At 44.1% G+C, this 20,937-nt stretch overlaps 1 protein-coding gene across 1 annotated transcript in view; it reads right to left on the minus strand.

Annotated features, from left to right (window-relative positions):
- Positions 1-1,806: 1,806 nt before the first annotated feature.
- The window catches only part of GTF2IRD1 (GTF2I repeat domain containing 1), a gene marked incomplete in the record, with an annotated part of 193,432 nt that continues 174,301 nt past the window's right edge, over positions 1,807-20,937 (minus strand). Inside the window, 4 exon segments of the mRNA XM_074264041.1 lie at positions 1,807-2,032; positions 4,761-4,897; positions 5,305-5,342; positions 12,398-12,590. Of these exon segments, the coding sequence (XP_074120142.1) occupies positions 1,964-2,032; positions 4,761-4,897; positions 5,305-5,342; positions 12,398-12,590 (437 nt within the window).

Consider the following 20,937-nt stretch of genomic DNA (forward strand, 5'->3'; position numbering starts at 1 on the left):
GGCTGCCTGCTGACTCCCCACGTGCCCCCTTGTTGGGTATCTCCCTGCCCCCTTCTCCCCCTTTCCTTCTATGTGTTATTTTCTCCAAATGGAGTCTAAGCTTCCCAAGGGCAGCGATTTTTTTTGTTTTCCCCAACGATGGGATCAGGGGTGCTCCCGAGCGCCCCCCCCCAACCTGGAAGGGTGGAGGGCAGGTGTCCGGTTTCTCCTTCTGTCTCCCAAGGAAGGGTCTTTTAGGCCCTGGGGCATATCGAGGCAACACAGCTGGAACACCCCGTCGGGAGCTCGAAGGTCTTGCAGGGATTTTAAGCAGAAAATCCCCATCAAGGATCCTAAGCCTGGATGCTGCAGCCCCCCAGGGGCCTACAGATGGATTTTAGGGGTTCTTTGGAGACATGGATGGGGGAAAATGGCTTATTTTCACTCTAACTGAAATCTAGCATTTCATCAATAATTTATGTTATTCTAAGGTTTGGTCCATAGGTTTCCGCAGCTCACAAGACAAAAAAAGGCTAAAAATACCTTGGTTTAGCTCCCTGGACTAACTGATGTCCACACTGAGGAACAAATGGGACTCTAGAGAGGGTCTGGCCAGTGCTAAGTGCCCGCTTCCACCCTAGATGAGGTGAAAAGCTGGCCTCTGTTGGAGGCCCACCCTGACTCCCTTCCTCTCGCCTTGCTGAAATCCTACCTTTCAAGGCTTAGCTCAATTGCTGCCACCTTCATGTAGCCTGGATGGGACTAAGGTCCGCCTTCTGATTCCCTGGCAAACGGCAGAACGGGTTTGGAATCAGGAGGCCTCGGTCCCATCCTGCCTAGCTGTGTGCTGAGCAAATCATCAGCCCCTCTGTGCCTCAGTTTTACTGTCTGTGAAATGGGGAGCACCTGATGACTTCTCTTTCAGCTCTAAATCGATGACCGTACTGCTGGGTCACTGTCTTCCCCCCATCCTTCCCTACTAGATTATAAGCCCTGCGTGGGCAGGAGCCAAAGCTTGCTGTCTTTGTCCCTTGGCCATCTCCTGTCCTTCCACCCCAAGGTATGTAGCTTAGTGGGCAATCCTGCCCACAGGGGTGTTACATGGAATGAATTGGGCTGAAGGTCCAGTGTCCCAGTGGAGGAATACTGGGCCTGGAGTCAGGTTTATAGGCTTAAATCCTGTTGGGCCACTTTGGGCAAATTCTTTGCCTTCCTTTCTGCTTTGTAAATGAAAAGCTTGGGCTAAATGCCCTTTGATGATAAGGAGAGCAATGGGCGACTGGGAGATAGAAGGTCTGGATTATTACTGGCTCTTGCCATCTGCCCTGCATCTAGACCCTCCTTTAAGTGTGATCCCTCTTGATCTGAAGGTGAACTTCTTGAGACCCAGGACTCTGTGTTTGCATCCCGGAGCTCAGCATACAGTAAACACTTAATGTGCTTTTTTTCATTCATTCATTCATTCATTCATTCATTTATTATCACTTAAAATTTATGTGGTCTTAAGAAAAGTACTTAACTTCTCATCTATGAACTGAATTGGGCTCCATTGCCTCTAAAGTCTCTTGTGGCTCTAAAGCTATGTTTTTTTTTTTGTTGTGTTTTGTTTGTTTTTTTTACCCAGAAGCCCATGGCAGGCCCAACAGAACCCGATAAGCATTTGCCAGGAGCCTGGTATGGATGAGGCACCACGCCGGATCCGAGAAGGGCAGGAAGCAAAGTAAGCCTGAGGAAGGGCTTGGCCGCCAGGAGCCATGTGGTGGTGGCCATCCCGGGTGACCCCCAACCTTCTAACACGTCTCCCAAATAACAGGAGGACTCCAAGGAGCAAGGCAACACTTTCTTTTTATTTAAAAAGGCAGGAATATAGTGTAAAAATCATTGGAAAAACTAAAAGGCATCGATACATATCCGGATATACACTTTTTACATAAATTACACGTATTTATTCTTTCTGTCTGAGGTTCTGAGTCAGCGTTGAGGTCTAGTAGTTAATGGGTCCTGGAATGTGCACGTTCAGACCACCATAGTCCAGCATGTACATTGGCCACTGCTGAAGGGCGGGAGAGAGAGAGAGACAGAGATGGACAGAGAGAGGAGAGAGGGGATGAGGGAAAGACAGAGAGAGAAACAGAGACAGAGAAAGAGAGAAAAAGAAGGGAGAAAGAGAAAGGAGAGAGGGGGAGAGGAAAAGAGAGACAGAGAGACAGAGAGAGATGGAGACAGAGAGAGAAGGGAAAGAGAGAGGTGGAGACAGAGATAGAAACAGACAGGAGACAGAGGGTGAGGAAGAGAGAGAGACAGAGATGGATAGGGAGAGATAGAAATAGAGACAGGAGAGAGAGAGAGAGACAGAAGAGGGAGAGAGAGAGGACAGAAAGAGAAAGTAAAGGAAGGGGAAAGAGAAAGAAAAAAAGGGAGAAAGACAGAAAGAGAAAGGAGAGAGAAAAAGAGAGAGGAAAGAGAGAGAAAGAGAGAGAGAGAGAAAGAGAGAGAGAGAGAGAGAGAGAGAGAGAGAGAAGAGAGAGAGAGAGAGAGAGAGAGAGAGAGAGAGAGAGAGAGAGAGAGAGAGAGAGAGAGAGAGAGAGAAGAGGGAAGGAAGGAAGGAGGTAAGGAAGGGGAAAGAGAAGAAGGGAGAGACAGAAAGTAAGCGATAATGAGAGAACAAGAATTAGAGGAGAGAGAGGAGGCAAAAATTCCATGTTAGCATGTAAGGTATCACCAAAAAACCATCCCCTGCTGACAGCTGTCAGCTCTGCTTGCAGGGACTTAGAAATGACTTAAGGCTGCTGGGGCAGAGAAGGAACACCTGTTGAAGGGGAGCCAGGCCAAGGACACATAAAACCTTGATTTCAAAAACCACAACAAAAATATTCCTGGAAATCCCTGCAATTCTAGGGATCCTGTCCCTGGAAGGATTCATGTTCCAAGTGCTTGGCAGGAGCAGGGCCTTGTGGCGTGTACTGTGCAGGGCCCATATTTTCTGCAGGCCGGTAGAATTTTTTCTGCCTGTATGCACGACTCTCTCAAAGGCGCCCCATCGGGTGTTTAAAGGGAGGCAAAGGGAGGCAAACGGTGAGTTAAATGGGGAGTGGGGGCACTGGGGCAAATTCAAAGAGCTGGATTTGGTGTCAAGGGAGCCAGGGACATATCCTGCCTGTGATTTACTAGTTGCATGTGACCATGGACAAGCGCTTTATACTCCCTTGGCCTCGGGTCCCTTCATTGTAAAACGAGAGGGTTAGATAAGATGAAGTTTTTCTTCATCCATGATCCCATGGATATGTATGTATATGTATGCATGTATATATACACACATATGCATACACATACATATATGTATATATACACAAATATATGTACACATATATACATACACATACATACATATATGTACACATATATATACACACATACATACATATATATAGTTTATACATGTAAATGTTAAAAATATAAATATTTATCTCAAAACCCCCTTTCCCTATTTTGGTGCTTCTAAGGACAAATAATTTCAAAATTTAATTTTAAAAAAGTCACAAGGAATTTTTAGTTTTGCAACTAAAAGTTCTCACGAGGGGAATCCATCAGAATGTGAGCTTCTTGAGGGCAGGGATTGTCATTATTATTATTTTTTGGTCTTTATGTCTCAGCATATAGTACCCTCTGGCATACTGCAGGTGCTTAATATTTGTTGATTAATGGTTGATCTTTGTTGGGCATAGGGGTGGGGAACAGCTGCTGACCGATACTCCACGCTGCCTCTAAGCATAAGTGAACTAGCCCCTCCTTTTTTCTTTCTGCTTGTCTCTTGGGACAGGAGGGAAGATAATCAGGAGGGGAAGGACTTGGTAAACTGGAGGGGGGTTTGCTTGGGGGTAGTGGAAAGCTCTCTGTCTGGGGGAGAGGGGATCTGCTATTGTGTGAAGTGGGCGAATTGCTTCTCCCTCTGCCCCACGTTTTACTCAGCTGCTTGCCCCAGAGGATGATGTGTGGCGCCCCACAGGATAATATTTGGGAAAGAGGAGAAGTCAAATCAGTCTGAAAATGCTCGGGGCGAAAGAGAGATTCACCTGAGAAGGGACAGGGGAAGATCTGCCTCAAAATTGCCATGAGAATTTCAGGAGCATCTAGAGCTAAACCTAGGCTGGTGTCACTGGGACTCTGTGCCAGGCTGTCAGCACAGGATAGTCCGCGGCTCGGACTGGGAAGGGACTTTAGAGGCCAAACCTCTCATTCAAACCCCAGGCCCCAGAAGTTAAGTGACTTGTCTAATGTTTTACAGGTAATAAAGGACAGAGCTGGAATTAAGCCCTTTGACTCCAGAGTAAAGGCTCTTTCCATTGCACCACACTACCACATTGGGGTTTTTTTTGCGGGGGATGGGCTCGTGCTTCCTTCCCCATGTTCCCATATCTTTGGGTATTCTACCGGATCTTATAGGATGAAGCAGCCTGCCCGACTTATCCTCTGGTGGTCACCCCCAGGGTCCCGGAGCCATGGTGTCCCTCTGCTGGACTCCTGTTAGAACAAAGGCTGGGACTGCTCTGGTGATCATCCCACCCTTTATCCCAATGGTTCCAATTCCATCCCTACTTAACTGTCTTTCCTCCAGTCAATGAACTGTTGTCATGGCCTTGGTTTTGCGGGGTGGTTCTCCGACAAGACTACAGACCCCCCTTTCCATCTTGGGTTATGAACAGATTGGCCGTGGGGAGCCCTCTCCGCCCCCCCGCCAGACAAGGCAAAGAAAGATCAGGCTGAGAACTGTGTAGCTTTACCACAAGTGAAATCTGATTGGTCGAGGCCGTGGACTCCAGATTGGATGATGAAGAGGAAGAGGATGAGGAGGAAGAAGAGACAGAATTCCCTTCAGAGACTCGCTTCCGCTTTCGTTTGGGGACGCCGCTGTCTTTCACTGGGGACACAAACATGACCACACAATGTTTGAGCTGCACAGGGCCTTGGAGACCCCCTTGCCCACCTCCCCCATTTCAGAGAAGGCAGAAAGAACAGAGGGCTCACAGATCCTCTCGGTACTAGCTGGGCAACCTGAAGCAAGAGGATCCGCCTCTCTGGGCCTCTATTTTATACAGGAGGAGGGTAGAATGGATGACCCTTCAGACTTATCCCAACTCTGACTGTAATGTCCCGGGGAAGAGTGAAGGATGAAGGGGTTTGAAGAAGGTGGGCTCTGCTGGGTGTATTGGACAAGAGGGAGAACTGAGGTTTCCCTCAGAGCCTCTCGACATGTTGGGGATTTCTCTAAAAGGGGTCGAGGTCATCGGGCCCATGAAACGACCAGGTCATTTTTCACCTACTCACCCGGCTGCTTTGTCTCTCCACATATCTCAGCAAAAGGTCTGCAGAGCAAAAGAAGCAGGGTTAGAAATGTGGGGCTCCTTCCCCCTTGCTCCTGTGTGCCCCATCCTGGACCCCGGGTCAGAGTCAGAGGCTGGGATGGTGAGATGTCTCCCTTGTTACCCAGGCAGACACAATCTGGTTCCCCAGGACGATCCTCCGAGGGGGACATCCCACCAGACCCAGGGCATTGCCCCATGTGGGGCATGGCGGGAGGAGGAGACAGAAACCCTGGTACGGCAAGAATGCTCCTGGGAAAGCGCTGGAGTCAGTTCCCAGCTGTATCATATTTAATTATTCCTCTCCAGGAGCTAAGCTGGGTTACTTCTGTGCTAGAAAAAGCCCCTCCATGATCCCTGACAAGACCCTCTTAAGGATTCTGCACTGACAGAAAGCTCACGCCATCCCATTCCACTCCCAGACTGATCTGCATGTTAAGAAGCTTTTGTGTTGTGCCTTTTTTTTTTTTTTTTTTTTTTTACGACATCAACTTAAATTTGCTTTTCTGCCCTGTTTTCCCATTGCCCTCTGGGCCCTTAGAACCAACCATCCCCCTCTTCATCATGACAGTCCTTCAGACAGCAAAAGGCAGCTCTGCCATCCCCCCTGGAGCCTTCTCCAGTTCCTCCTGCAGATCCTCATCTGACCCGGGCTCTAAGCCCTTCATTATTTAGTAGCTATCAGGTCACTTCCAGCCTTGGCAGTTGGGATTGATGGGGGAGGGCCTCTCCATCCAGGAGCCAGCCCACCCAGCCAGAGAACTGGGGTCAAAAAGTTATGGGGATCCAAAGGTATAAACAAGCGCCTGAAGGGAGTTTACAATAAAGCCCTGGATGATCCATAGCAGGCTGCAGAGGACTCTGGGAAGATCCCAGTATCAGAGATGCCTCCCCTCCTCCCTCCTCCTTGGAGCCCCAATCACAGGCAGGCTCCCGAGCTGAAAGGATCCCAGGGTCCTGCTGAGATCCGCAAATAGAACTGCAGGGGAGGGTGGGAGGGGAACAATGCGGAGTGAAGTGTTTTTAAATTGTTCTCTTCAAAATGTGTTCAAGAGGTTCAGGGAGATTTTTTTTTTAAAGGGGCAAACTGGCTGGGGGATGGTTCCCGAATCTGATGAAATATGGCCCTGTTTTGATAAATGATGAATCCAGAGAAGGATGGGAAGATTTATACGAACTGACACAGAGAAATAAACACAGGGGTAAATGTGCTGACCAACATACAGAGGTTATCTTGAAAGAGAAAGACAATCAACCTCCCCTCTTACTTTGTAGAGCTGGGGGATTATGGTCGTGGAACACAGCATAAACTATCAGACTTAGTTGATGTGTTGGGTTAATTATGTTCAAATGCTCTTTTTTTTTTTTTTTTTTCCTTTCATGGCTCTTCTTTGTTAGAAGGGAATGGCTGGCTGGGCAGGGGAGGGCGGGATATATTTGGAAATGAAGCTGATTTAAAAAAGAAAAAAAGATATTCACAATTTAAAATTAAAATTTGAAAAGAGAGCAAGGCAGGATTTGAAATTTAAAATTAAAATTTGAAAAGGGGCAAAGCAGGACATAATATTCAAAGTTAAATTAAAGAAAAAAAAGGGCAAAGTAGGACATGGATAATAAGTCAGTTTATGGAACAGAAAATTTGGCTAAAGAAATCCCTTTCAAGGAAAATGAAGCTCTCATGAGAAAGGAGGGGAAGACAAGGGCAGAGGAAGCTTGCAGTGGCAGCAATAGCCACAGATGCTACAGGAACGAAAGTATACTTTTTTCCAGACAAAGGGGGAGAAAAATCTCTTTTTTATTTTTCTTTTGGTACTTTGGAGTGTGTGCAGAGAGAGGAGAGAGAAGTCACAAGCTTGGGAGCTGGAACCCTATTCTGACCATTCAGGTAAACAAGCAGAATACTTTGGGGTTAGGCTGGGTTCTAGAGCTAATTACTGAAGAGGGAGGGGGTTTGAGTGCTCCTTTCCCAAGAGAAGAGTCAGGGATAGGGTTCCCGGACTTGGAGTCAGGAAAACCTACGTTAAACTCTTTACTAGCTACATGACTGTGATCATTCTCTTTCAGCTTCAATTTTTTCACTTGTGAAAGTTTCCTTATTGGTAAAATGATTAACTTTTAATAACAGTTGACATTTTTATGGTACTTTAAAATCTGTGAAGGACTTATGTCCTTCTATCCTCACCACAATCCAATCAGAGAGGTACTAGAGATAGCATTCTTATTTTGTTTTTATTTTTTGATAAGAAAACTGAACATTTCTTGTCCATGATTGAGCTATTAAGGTTCTGAAAACTGAACATTTCTTGTCCACGATCGAGCTATTAAGGTTCCCAGATGGGATTCAAATTCAGCTTCCATGGATCAGTGACCAGAGTTGCCAGTAGCTTGTGGAGGCTGGAAACTCTTGAGTTTCTTGAGAGGATTATGGGAAGGCAACTTGTATTTAGGGCAACATTTCAGTCAGCAGGGCATCATATTGGGCCAAGGTGTTCTCTTTCTTTCAAATTTTGTTCCTGGTAACTATATTTATCCACCTCACATAGAATGCACTTAGCTAAAACTTACTGCCATTTTCATGGAGGTTTTTTCCTTTCCTTTTTTCTAAAATAGAAAACCAAAGCAATGCTGCTTGAGTCACATGCTCAGATTTCTTAGAACTCTGAATGCCCCAGAACTTTCAGAGGTGACAGCTGATAGATAACTCCCTGAAATTCTAGGACTCAAGCATTCAAACCTCACAGCTGCAGATGGCTACGACCTCACCCAGAAGCAAGAGAGCTTCTCCTCTATAACCTAGAATAAGGGACTCTGCTGTTATAGGGGATTCCTTTCCAGGTTTGCCAAGGAGTTATTATAATGTGCTCTCTATAGCTCTACAGCATACAATGGGTGGGCTTTTTTTCTGGTTCAGAGCCTTTCTGTGTCCTGGGAGCCAGGGCCTGGTTTTTCTGGGTCTGAGGGAGAAGATGGACCCTTAATGGGGCCCTACTGGTCCTGTGGGAAGACTCCTGATCATGATGCTGATGTGAGTTATGTCACCAGAGTGAGAGCGGATAATGAGAACTGGGGCCTCAAAAATCAGGGTTTTAAGGGTTCCTGATACCAGAAAGTGATCAACAGCAATATCTCTCAATTATTTATTTTTAGGGTAAGCTGGCCCATTTATCCTAAGCTACCCTCTTAGTGAACCTAGGTTCACTTGGTGGCAATTACACAAATAGCAAGCATAATATTCTGTTCTGGGGGCCTGCCTAGCTAATTCAACCCTATTTTGGTGATGGAAACTTTAAAGAAAAATATAAATTTCACCCAAAGTATGATTTTTATTTAAGGTCAACCCTGAATAGAAATTACCCTTTGGCGCCATGTGACAGCTGGCTTAGGTTTACAACGTGATCTGAGGGTGTGGAAGGAAGAAGGAAAGAAAATACATTTAGAGAGGTTTAAAAATTCATCTTCCCTAAATTGTTCTAAATGTGTTAACCTGATCGATAGGGTAACTGTGAGCAGAAATCAGTTTTCAGAAGTTATAAATATGGAAATACGTCCTTCTTCAGTTACTGACCTTCCCCTCCCTGGAAGTTTTCTTTTCTTTTTTCCCTTGCCCCCTTTTGGGGTCAGTTATCCTGGAGACAAATTATCATAAGGTCTTTATCTTGAAGACAGAAAATTTCTCATGGATTTTCCAGTGAGAGAATGGATGTTATACAAAGTCCAACCTGTGGTAATTACCATCTAGCACCAGTTCTGAGTAACAAGAATTCAGAGCATCATTTCTACCCTTCTGCACCTTTGTCCTTTCCTTGGGTCCCAAAGGGTGGATGGCCCATTTCCCCCTCTCTGCCATCTTTCCCTGCTGAGATTTTCCCCATCCTTCAGGGTCTAGCTGAAGTGTTACCTACTGCAGACTCTGCCCTGATCTTCCCTGCTAAAAGGGGTAGCTCTTGGTCCTTGGGACCTTATATCCCACTCTGCCCCTCGCTGCCTGTATCATCTTAGACAAAACAGTTCCACCCAGGCTTCAGATCCCCTTCTCTGGGGGGGGGCGGACTAGATAGCTTTGGAAGTCTCCTCCATCTCTAAGCTTATGATCCTTTTCTACAAACTAATGTTTCTTTTGAATTGTAGTTATCTGTTCTTGCCTCTTATTCCTTCTGCTGGATTGTCAGCTCCTTCAGAGTTTTCTTAATCTATGTAGCAATGCTTTGAGAACCTGGGATACAGCAGGCATTAGTTGCTTGTTTTTGAAATTAAGTTGAAAATGATTATCCTTTCTACCAGATTTGGAATGGAAAATGCTGTCAGCATTGAGAGGGACAACTATGGAGATTGAATGCAGATTAAACCATATTGTTTTCACCTTTTTTTGTTTGTGTTTTTGTGTTTTTGGGATTTTTTCCCTTTTATTTTGATTTTTCTTTCACAATATGACTAATATGGAAACATATTTAAAATGATTATTCATGTATAACTTAGATTGCTTGGAAGGGAGAAAAATTTGGATTTCAGAATCTTACAAAAGTGAATGTTGAAAACTATCTTTACATATAATTGGAAAAATAAAATGCTATTAAAAAGCAAAAAAAAAGATGATTCTTGAGATCTTTTAGGATCTTCATTAAATAAAGATACTATAGCTATAGTCACTAGAGTTTTTTAGGATTTGGCTGAAAAAACAGATCTATTTTTGGGAAAGATTTTAAACAATTTAAAGGAGTTCCTATTTAAGCTAAAAACCTGGCCAACCAGAAGCTCTTATTTCCCTCAAGCTTTGGCTACACCCTGAAGAGGTTGAAGCTGTGGACCCAAGTCGTTTGTAAGTCCTGGGTGAGGCAAACCTTATAACCCCTGAGGTCCTTCTCCTTGGTTGCTCATGGCTCCCTTTGGCCATCTGGTGAAGCTTGTGGACCCCTTTGCAGAATCATGTTTCTTAAATGCGTAAAGTACACAGGACTACAAAAAGAAACCAATTCTACTGAAACACACTTATCAAAAGATATATTTTTTAAAAGTTCATGGATCACGTCCCCCCTTTTCCAGCTGAGTACCCTTATGTAGCACCCTGGCTCTATTTCTGCCCTCCTGGCACATTCATTTTCCATGTAGAACCCATTGGGGTCTCAGAATTGTACCCATCATCGGGCATCTGTAAAGATTTGCCATTATTATTCCTAGATACTAGACTTTCTCTGAGATTAGTCACACCCAAAACAAGTGTGTGATGGGCCTACTTGCCTTACTCTTTAATTTCCTCCAAACTTTTAAAAATTTGGACTCCCACTTAGAGTTGAACCCAAGCTTTTCTGGCATCGGGGTCCAGCCAGATTACCCACAAATTGCTGGGGATCTGTATTCTTAAATCTCCTAGAAATGTACAACCAAACAGCTTCCACCAAGCCAGCTTCCTTGTCCATGAGGGAATCTTTCTGCTTTTCTTTCTCCCGCTATCACCCTCCTCCTTTTTTCACCCACAAAATTCACAATTCTACCACAAATTCCCAAGCTCCAGTTTGCCTGGTCTTTACTGCTCTACAATCCAGTCCCAGTCTCTCCTCCAAACTGGGATCACCAATTTGTATGTTGTCCATTTCAAACAAGACTTCAGAGACCTCTTACCCTTAAATGCCTAAAACCGAATTTCTTATCTTTGAAATCCTCTTCCACTCTCCTTCATTTCTGCTAAAGGCACTTTGCTCTTCCCTCATCAGACCTGTCTTCCTCACCTCACCCTTCCAATCAGGAGCCCACACTTGCCCCTCACACCCTTGGCCTTGGGCCCTTTCTCTGCACCTACCCAGCTGCCACTTTTCTTCAGGTACTCATCACCTTTCACCCAGAGCATTGCAACAGCCTCCTAATTGGTCTTCCTGCCCCAGTCTCTCAGTCTGTCTGATGTACTTCAGCCAAGATAATTTCCCTTAAGGGCAGCTATGCCCATGTGACTCCTCTCCTCCCTATCTGGGCCTCTTGGATCAAATCTAAATTTCTCGCTTTAATTTTTAAAGCCCCTTATAACCAGGCCCCAAACTTCCATTCCAAATGACCTCCCTGAATATTTCTCCCTGTTCATACTCCATGAGCCAGCCTGACCAGCCTTCTCCCCTGTTTATCCCTGCAGACACTCCATCTTCCATCCTATGGCCCCTGACCCCTCAATCCATGACTGGGCTGGCCTTCTTCTCCACGCTCTGTCCCACAGAGTTCCTTCCTTCCTCTAAGATTCAGTTCAGAGACCAGGAGATGCATAAAGTTTTTCTCAGTTCCCTTCTCCCCAAACTACCTCTGTGTGTCTATAGTCACTTCATCTTTGACATCTTTCCCACCAGGTTGTAAGGGCCTTGTGAGTAGGGACCATTCTATTCTTGTTCTTGTGTCCCTGATGCTTAGCAAACAGTAGGTGCTTAATAAGTACGTGGTGATTTGATGGAGAAGAGAGCTGGCAAAGAGACCAGCTACCCTGCCTCCAGAAGACCCTGATTTTTCCATTCTCCACTGCCTTTCCAGTCCTAAGGGAGAATAGTTGAGAAATGGAAGGGATAATTGAATTCACTACATTTCGGAGCAGGTGCTGACCTGCATAGGTAGAGACGGTTTTCTCACATGGAAATTCCCTTTAAGCAAACAAATGGCAGGTTTGGGGAAGAAGAACAACAAAAGGGTATTGATGGGGGGGAGATGGCAAGATAGGTAGGGCTCAAACCATTCTGACTGAAAGGTACAGGGGGAGCCTGTATCACTCATCAGAAAGGTGATTTATGGTACAAAGGAGAGGGCAAGGGCAAGCCTGGAGATTCCAGGAGGTAAGTGCAACTGACAAAGGAATAATAATAAGGGATAAATAAAATAAAATAGATAAATAAGGGATAAATAAAAAGGGATAAAGGAATAATGAGACATTTTACCTTGGGAACTACAGACTGTACAGTCTGCTTATGGAAATGACATACAAACAAGCCATGTGTAAATTGCCCAGAAGTCCAAGAACCCTTTTCCTGGTTGGCTCTTTCCTCCCTCCCCGCTTCCAGGGTCCTCCAGGGATGAGGGCTAGGGTTACTTACTGCAGCTGACTGAGGATTACCATCCGGACATGCTCCCGAGCCTTCAGGATCTTCTCCAGCCGGTGGATGTCATATGTGTTGGGGTTCCTAAAAGGGATGTCGTCTGGCAGGCCGGTAACCTCCACTGCATCCGGATTGTCCCGGATCAGCTTGTAAGGGACCAGCACCGGGCGATTCAGGCCCAGAGCCTCACCTATAAGGGCAAAGATCAAGGTCAAGGGCAGATCTCCCAATGTAGCACCTCCATACTGGCCACATGGCTTCAGAAACCTTGTTCTTTGATCCAAAGGCATTTATTAAACACCTGAGTTTACCAGTCCGTGGCACTGACCACCCTTTCCTTTTCTCTGAGTTTTTATTTTGGTTCTCTTTCTGTTTAATAGTCATACCTTCTCAGGTCCCTCATGCATGTGTGAAGTCTTAGCCAGCCAAAACCCTCTCTTGGGAATGGAGTCATTGGGAAGACCCAATCTTTCAGGCTCAAGAACTTTTTTTTCACTTTCAAAATTCTAGATTGTAGTTTTTCTATAATACATTCCACATTTTCCTACCTTGGTAAATTTTGTGCCAATAGACTTTTTTTTTTTTTTTTAACATTTAGTATACTTATTTATTTTTAGGTTACATTTTTATATTCATTTTTTACATATTTCCATGAGTCACGTTGGGAGAAAAAAATCAGAACAAAAGGGAAAAACCATGAGAAAAAAAAAGAAAAAAGTGAAAATAATATTTCAATCTGTAGTTCTCTCTCTGGGTGTGGATGGCATTTTCTTTTCTTTCTTTTGAAAAAAATGGCTTTTTATTTTCAAAATATCTGCAGAGATCGTTTTCAACATTTGCCTTTGCAAAACCTTGTGTTCCAAATGTTTTTTCTCCCTTCCTTTCCCTCACTGCCTGCTCTAGATAGCAAGTAATCCAATATATGTGAAACATGTGCAATTCTTCCATACAATTTTCCACGATTATCATGCTGCACAGAAAAATCAGACCAAAAAGGAAAAAAAAATGAGAAAGAAAACAAAAAGCAAGCAAACAACAACAAAAAAGGTGAAAATACTTTCATTCAGTAAATCCACACCCAGTCCCAACAGCTTTCTCTCTGGATGCAGATGGCTCTCTCCATCACAAGTCTATTGGAATTGGCTGAATCACCTCAAGCCATGAAATGAGCCCCCGCCAATCAGAACTGATCATCACATAATCTTGTTGCTATGTATAATGATCTCCTGGTTCTACTCATTTCACTCAGCTTCAGTTCATGTCAGTCTCTCCAGGCCTTTCTGAAATCATCGTGGTGATTGTTTCTTATACAACAATAATATTCCATAACATTCATATACCCGAACTCAGCCATTCTCCAGCTGATGGGCATCCACTCAGTTTCCAGTTTCTTGCCACTATAAAAAGGGTTGTCACAAACATGTGGGTCCCTTTCCCTCCTTTAAGATCTCTTCGGGATACAAGCCCAGGAGTAGCACTGCTGGATCAAAGGGTATGCACAGTTTGATAACTTTTTGAGCACAGTTCCAAATTGCTCTCCAGAATGGTTGGATTCGTTCACAATTCCACCAACAATGCATCAGTGTCCCAGTTTTCCCACATCCCCTCCAATATTCATCATTATCTTTTCCTGTCATCTTAGCCAATCTGAGAGGTGTGTATTCATCCAAAATTTTAATAAATTTATATCATACATTTAATATTTTATATATTAAAATGTAATATAATAATTATAATTTAAGAAATTTAACTAATTTTTAAAAATCTTATTTTTATTTGTATTATATTATACTTATTTCTGAATATATCCTTAACCTCTCGCTCTCTTTTTCAGTGTCTCTTCCCTTATAAATAAAAATTTTAAAAGAAAAAGAAAAAAAAAAACCCCAATGCTTTAACTCTTTCTGATGAAATTATAAACAACAGGCCTAACCCTCCCCCTAGCCCAAATCTCCAGCTATATGCAGGGAACTTCTAGTCACAATAGCAAGTAGCATCTGCAAAGCAGATTTTTTTCCTCTGCCTGCAATCCTGCTCTTTCTTCTGATTTCCTGGTTTTTGCCTAAGGCACCATCATTCACCCCAACTCTCTGTTTAGCACCTTGGCCTTATAATTAGCCTTTCCACCCCCTCACTTCTCACACCTACTGTACCTCTCAGTTGCCAGGTCCTCCGGGTCTCTATCTTTAACACTTTCTAATCCCACTGTCACTTCTCTAGATCAAGTCTCACTTCCAGTCCCTTTGCCTAAAGGTATCCAACTCATCACCAGAACCAGGTTAAAATATAATTGGGAAATATATATATACACACAGATAAAATCACAACACAACAGAGATAATGCTAATTTGTAGTTGTCAATATGCATCAGCAGGGATCCATTTCTCTTTGATAGAATAGAATTAAGAACTGAGACAGATAGAGATAGAGAACTGGGCTGATACCAGGGTCTTGCCCCTACCATACTTCTCATCTCTACTCCCTGGCCCCTCTAAATCATTCTTCATGGGGAAATCAAGTGTTCCACTTATTGCACAGACCTCACTCCTAGTTTTAAGACCTTCAGTGGCTCCCTGCCTCTGAGCAAAGCCCAGACTCTCTTCCCTGGGATTTAAGGGTCTTCACAATCTGGAACCCTCCTATCTTTCCACCCTTCTCTTCTAGTACACCTACTATACTCTTTCCTATTTCCTATATACTCCATGCTTTCTTATCATACTTTTTGGTTTTACAGATCCCCGTATCTGAAATATTCTTCCTTTCTTTATGTTGTTTATAGCCTTTATTTTTTCCTTTTTTTAAAAAAAGTATTTTCTTTCTTCAGATCCATGTAAAGACAGCAAGCAATCTCATATATATGTATAAATATGTATAATTCTTTTAAACATTTCCATATTTGTCATGTTACATAAGAAAAATCAGATCAAAAGGGAAAAAATTCATTATAAAGGAAAAAAAAAACTAACAAATAAACTAGCAACAAAAAAAGAGATGGAACTCCACTTCGTATATTTTTCCTTTAAATCTGGACCCACAGACCTCCAGCTCCAGGAAGTCTTCCTGGATCATTCCTGTCCGTCCTACCCTCCATTCTCAGATTTCACATAGCCCCTAGTTTTGTATGATTCTGTGTGTATTCGTCGCACAATGCCAAGTATCTTTATCTGTGCACATCTCAGTCCTTCCTCGTTGGTCTCTCTCAGCGAAGTGTCTCCTTACTCTCGACCTCCTGCCCAACAGACTCTTCCCTAGAGTACAGATTACAGATCTGACTATATCACTTCCCAATTCAATATTCCCAACTCCTTCCTCATCTCCAATTGGTAGCACCCCCCTCTTCCCCAAGACACAGCTCCCGCACTAACACATGAAGCTTTCTCGGATCCCACCTCCTGTTCCCCACTGAAAAATGACTGAACACCTTCCTCCATGATTTGTGAACACCTCTGGGAAGGACAGTCTGTTTTGTCTAAATTTCAGTGCCAATGGGCTGATTTCCTGCCAGTCAATTAATTTTGGAGGGGGGAGGAATGCGGATGGGCACTCAAGTGGATTCCCACAGAAGCAACTGTAGACAAAATTTCCCTGCCTTCCAATTTTGCTCGGGGCTGGAACCGCAAGTCTGTCTTTCTTCCAAATCCAAGAAGGAGAATCTGCCAGGGAAGGAGCTAGGGCTAAGTTCTGGTTCTGCCACTTACAGCTGTGCACTTCTGGGCTGGTCCCTAACCTCTCTGAGCCTTCACTTCCTCATCTATAAAATGGGTGTACTGGTCTGCCCTCCTCAATGAAAGACTCAGTGAAAGGATGGATCTACAAGTGTAGTCTGATGAAGATGACACAGAAAAGGATGGCTCTGAGGTCAGGACTTGGCTTGTGTGAGTCACCTAATCGGCCCCTGGTTCTCCAGTGTCCCCCTCGCTAAGATGAGGGTTTGGGGCCTCTCGAGGTCCCTTCTGTTTTGAGCCCTTGAATAAAGGTAATCGTATTTTTATAAAACACCAAGGGAGCTTCCTCACCAGCCCCAGGATTCAACATTTCAATGGATTTCTTATGTGACTTATAGATGGTACATCTTATATTATTATAATTTATTATAATAATTATTATATTTATTAATATATTATTATTAATACAAATGTCAACCCATTCAGACTTTCTCCTTCTGGATGCACCTTAACCAGTTACTTCCTGGTAGGATCAAGCCAGTAAGTTGGAAGTCATAATAAAAAGATTCATGTGCAAAGGGAACCAATTGTATTGAAATACGAATATCAACAAATTAAGAAAACAAGTTCCCAGGTTCCAGATGAAGAACCCATTGGGACACTTTTCTACATATAGATAGCAGGATTTCACAGAAGAGGAACTAAGAACAATTCAAGGGAGAGCGCCCAATCTGCCTCTACCTGTGTTTTGTTAATGAGGGAAAGGTAAGGGGGGGGGCATTGAAATAAAGGCTCTCGGGATAGAACAGAATCTCTCCTCTAAGGCACTCCAGGAGAACCATTCAGCTTATGTTTAAATAATGAAAACTTAACAGCCAGCATTTCTAGACAGCTTGAAGGTTGGCAAAGGCTTCTTCCCTCTGGGAACAAACAGAGCAAGCTTCTTAGTCCTTATCATAGTCCTTCAAACCCCTGAATTTAGATCCACATCCCCCTGTTAAATCTTGTCTTCTTCAGGATAAATATTGCAGCTTCTTTCCATCTTTCTTTCCATCTTTCTTTCTTTCTTTCTTTCTTTCTTTCTTTCTTTCTTTCTTTCTTTCTTTCTTTCTTTCTTTCCATCTTTCTTTCTTTCTTTCTTTCTTTCTTTCTTTCTTTCTTTCTTTCTTTCTTTCTTTCTTTCTTTCTTTCTTTCTTTCTTTCTTTCTTTCTTTCTTTCTTTCTTTCTTTCTTTCTTTCTTTCTTTCTTTCTTTCTTTCTTTCTTTCTTTCTTTCTTTCTTTCTTTCTTTCTTTCTTTCTTTCTTTCTTTCCTTCCTTCCTTCTTTCCTTTCTCTCTCTGTCTCTGTCTGTCTCTGTCTCTCTCTCTCTCTCTCTGTCTCTGTCTGTCTCTGTCTCTCTCTCTCTGTCTCTCTCTCTCTGTCTCTGTCTCTCTCTGTCTCTCTCTCCCCTCTGAGACACTTGGGATTAAGTGACTTGCCCAGGGTCACACAGCTAGGAAGTGTTAAGTGTCTGAGCCTAGATTTGAATTTAGGTCCTCCTGACTTCAGGGCTGGTGCTCTATCCACTGCACCACCTAACTGCCCCTCAATTACTCCTTTTAACACCTGCTTTGAGTCTTCCCACCTACTGGGGATGACCCTAGCCACTTTTCAGAGTCTGAACCCACTCTAAGCCTAAATTGCAGAAAAGGGGCAGTCCTGCATTGTCAGAGAATGTTCCCTCATCTGGAACATCACAACTTGAAATCCCAGGCCCAATGTATAGTGCCTAATGCCCTCCTCCCTATCGACTCTGGATCAATACCAGCAGGACCAGGCAAGACAGTTACACCATTTTTTTTTCTTCTGAGGCTGGGGTTAAGTGACTTGCCCAGGGTCACACAGCTAGGAAGTGTTAAGTGTCTGAGACCAGATTTGAACTCGGGTCCTCCAGACTTCAGGGCTGCTGCTCTCTCCACTGTGCCACCTAGCTGCCCCTAGTTACCATTTTAAAAAACAATTTAAATCGAGTAAAAATACATTTTAATAAAATAAATTTAATCACTTAATAATTAAACTGAAATATTTCAACTAAGAGGAATTTGAATTTAGTAAAATAATTTAAATTTAATTCTCCTTTCTGTCTGCATCTATTTGAAATACAAAGAATTACAAGCAAATAGTATAGTTTTTCTTTGAAAGAAAAATTTATATCCTACTTACTAAATGCTTGCTGATGGACAGGAATTATAATCTTGACATATAGTAGGCACTTATTTAGTGTTTGCTGAAATTATACTTTGGGCACACAGTAGGCACTAAGTGCTTGCTGACAGACAGCAATTATAATCTCAACATATAGGCACTTATTCAATGTTTGCTGATGATTTGAAATTATATTCTTGGTACACAGTAGGCACTTACTATGTGCTTGCTGGTGGACTGCAATTATACTCTTGGCACACAGTAGGCATTTGCTTAAGTGCCAGCTGATTGCTGGAGAGAGGGATAGGGCCATCCCCGGCCCTCTCGCCTTTGCCCATATCCCTTTCACATAGGTACCAGAAGCATCCTCCCATTGTCCAGGTTGGCCTGGGCCTTTTGTTCTCCCCTTCCTACAGTTCTCCCTGCAGAAAGGGAAACTTGAGCCGGGCACGAAGACTTGCTTCCCTCCTCACTCCCAGCCCTGTTGTCATTGGCATTTTGGGCAGCCATGTCACACCGGCGAGCAGGGGAGCCATCCGGCCTTTAAAACCCTTGGGGCCTTTTTCCCATGAACCACTGTCTCGATTGTCTTCTCCGCCTGTCAAGGATGGGCCAGGGGCCCCTCGAGCCCATTAACTGCCCAGCCCTTGGATCTCCAGCCTCAGATTCCAGGCTCTGGCTGGGGTTCGGGCACAGGGGAGGAGTTATGATGGGGATGAGCCACAGATGGCTCGAGTTTCCAGACAGAGCACAGACACATTCCCCTTCTCTCCCACTTATCATTCCTCCCATCCTCCCCTCCTGCTGCAAGGCCTGCAGTGGCTCAAGAGGCCTGGATCCAGCTCCTTGTACTGAAGCCTGTGGCAAGGGAGCCCCATGAGCCTCCTGACAAAGGAGTCCCAAAGGCGGGGTCCCAAGGCTTCTCCACAGGAGGAAATGCCTTCCTCTTTATGGAAAGCATCATCTTTAAAAATATTCTGCTCGAGGAAGAAATCTAAAGTAGATTCAAGGTTTTCCATAATTGGACTCAAGGAGGAGCCCACCAGACCTTCCACCTTCTAGTCCAGCAGAAAGAGGCTCTCGGAATCAGCACGCTGTCTCTAGCCCCCCGCATTTGCAGACATGTGCCCCGTTCCTGGAGTACAGACTCCTCCTCACTTCTGGATCTTAGATGTGGCTTCCATTAGGATTCCATCTTCTCCAGGAAGCCCGCCCCGATCCTCCCAGTTATCACTTTACACTCACTTCTCGTGTTCGCCAAGATCACTCTGTCCAGTTTTCCCCCTTAATCCCATCCCTCCATCCCCTGTAACATGTTTATCTGTGAACATCTTTATCCCTCTCTCCACCCCCCCACTTCTGCTGCCCTCTATAGCAGGTCAGCTCCTGGAGGGGCGGCGGCCTTTTGAACTTGCCATCTTTACATCTCAAGGGTCTAGTATAGTGTCTTCAGCATATAAGAAACCATGGGCTATAGAAGGCTGTTGAGCAGGGCAGTAACAGCTATATGACTCTCTCTTCCCCAAAGGGCCATCCTTTATAACAAAGACAAAGGCATTATTCAATTGAATCCTAAATTCCAGAACCGAATCTCAGGATAATTTCCACTAGGAGATGTTTTTGTCTTAATTGCCCCATTCTTCAGATGAGGAAACTGAGACTCAAATGAAAACAGGAAAAAAGGCAAGAGCTGGGATCTGGCTCCTGGTCCTGCATGTATTTGGGAATGGTTTTTATTGATCTATTATTTTTTTACATCACCATCATTTCCCCCAGAATCCCTCTCTCTCTCTCCCTAATCTGGTGAGTTTTACACATCCCAAGCTGAGGTTTCACTTAGTATTGGGGATGCAGCTAGGAATGGAGTTGGAGCTGGAAGGATTTTTAAGCCTTCCCATAATGAGCTTGGGGACCATCTATTTCCATTTATAGATGAGGAAACCGAGCCCAGAGAAAGGAATCGTCCTCCCCAACATCACAGCTACGAGGAGCAGAGCCAGGAATTGGGGGGCTCCTATTCAGGGTTCTCCCCATCACACTCTTGCCGCTGTCTGCCTAGCTTATCGAGCAATCAGGGAGACACTTGGGGGATTTACATGGATGTGTTTTTCTGAAAGGTGACTAATATACCTTCCCTTCAGACTAAGGATAAACTCTATTTCTTGTTCCCTAAGTGCTGCGGAGTCATCGCCCACAGTTTTCTGGCACCGGGTGGGGAATCTTATCCCTTCGATTTGAGGAAACTGAACTGCTGCTGAGAGGCAGACATGGAGGGAGGGCACAGCAGAATCAGCAGTTGGGTGGGCGGACCGCTGAAAACCAGAGGAACCAGAGGAACAAGGGGAAAGAAGGCTTGGGGGGAAGGGCAAGCTGAACTGCTATAAAGAAGAGGAGGTGCGTCTGGGAAGGTACACTTATCTGGGTTCTTTGAAATGGTTTCCAAGAAATGGAAAGAGTATCATTCAGTCCTCCAAATGTGGGGATATGCTTAGTCTTTACCTGAGGGCAGGGACTGAGCTTGGCACACAGTTGGCATTTAATAACTTCTTGTTGGTTATTGGATTGATTACAGAGAAAATACAGAAGAGAGTCCAGAGAAATGCAAAGGCTGAGGGAACATGCCCAGAGTGGTATTGTAGAAAGGTTACTGGGTTTGGAGTCAGAGGACTTGGGTTCAAATCTTGACTG

The sequence above is a fragment of the Sminthopsis crassicaudata genome, chromosome 4 (genome assembly GCF_048593235.1).
Source record: "Sminthopsis crassicaudata isolate SCR6 chromosome 4, ASM4859323v1, whole genome shotgun sequence".
Lineage (NCBI taxonomy): Eukaryota > Metazoa > Chordata > Mammalia > Dasyuromorphia > Dasyuridae > Sminthopsis > Sminthopsis crassicaudata.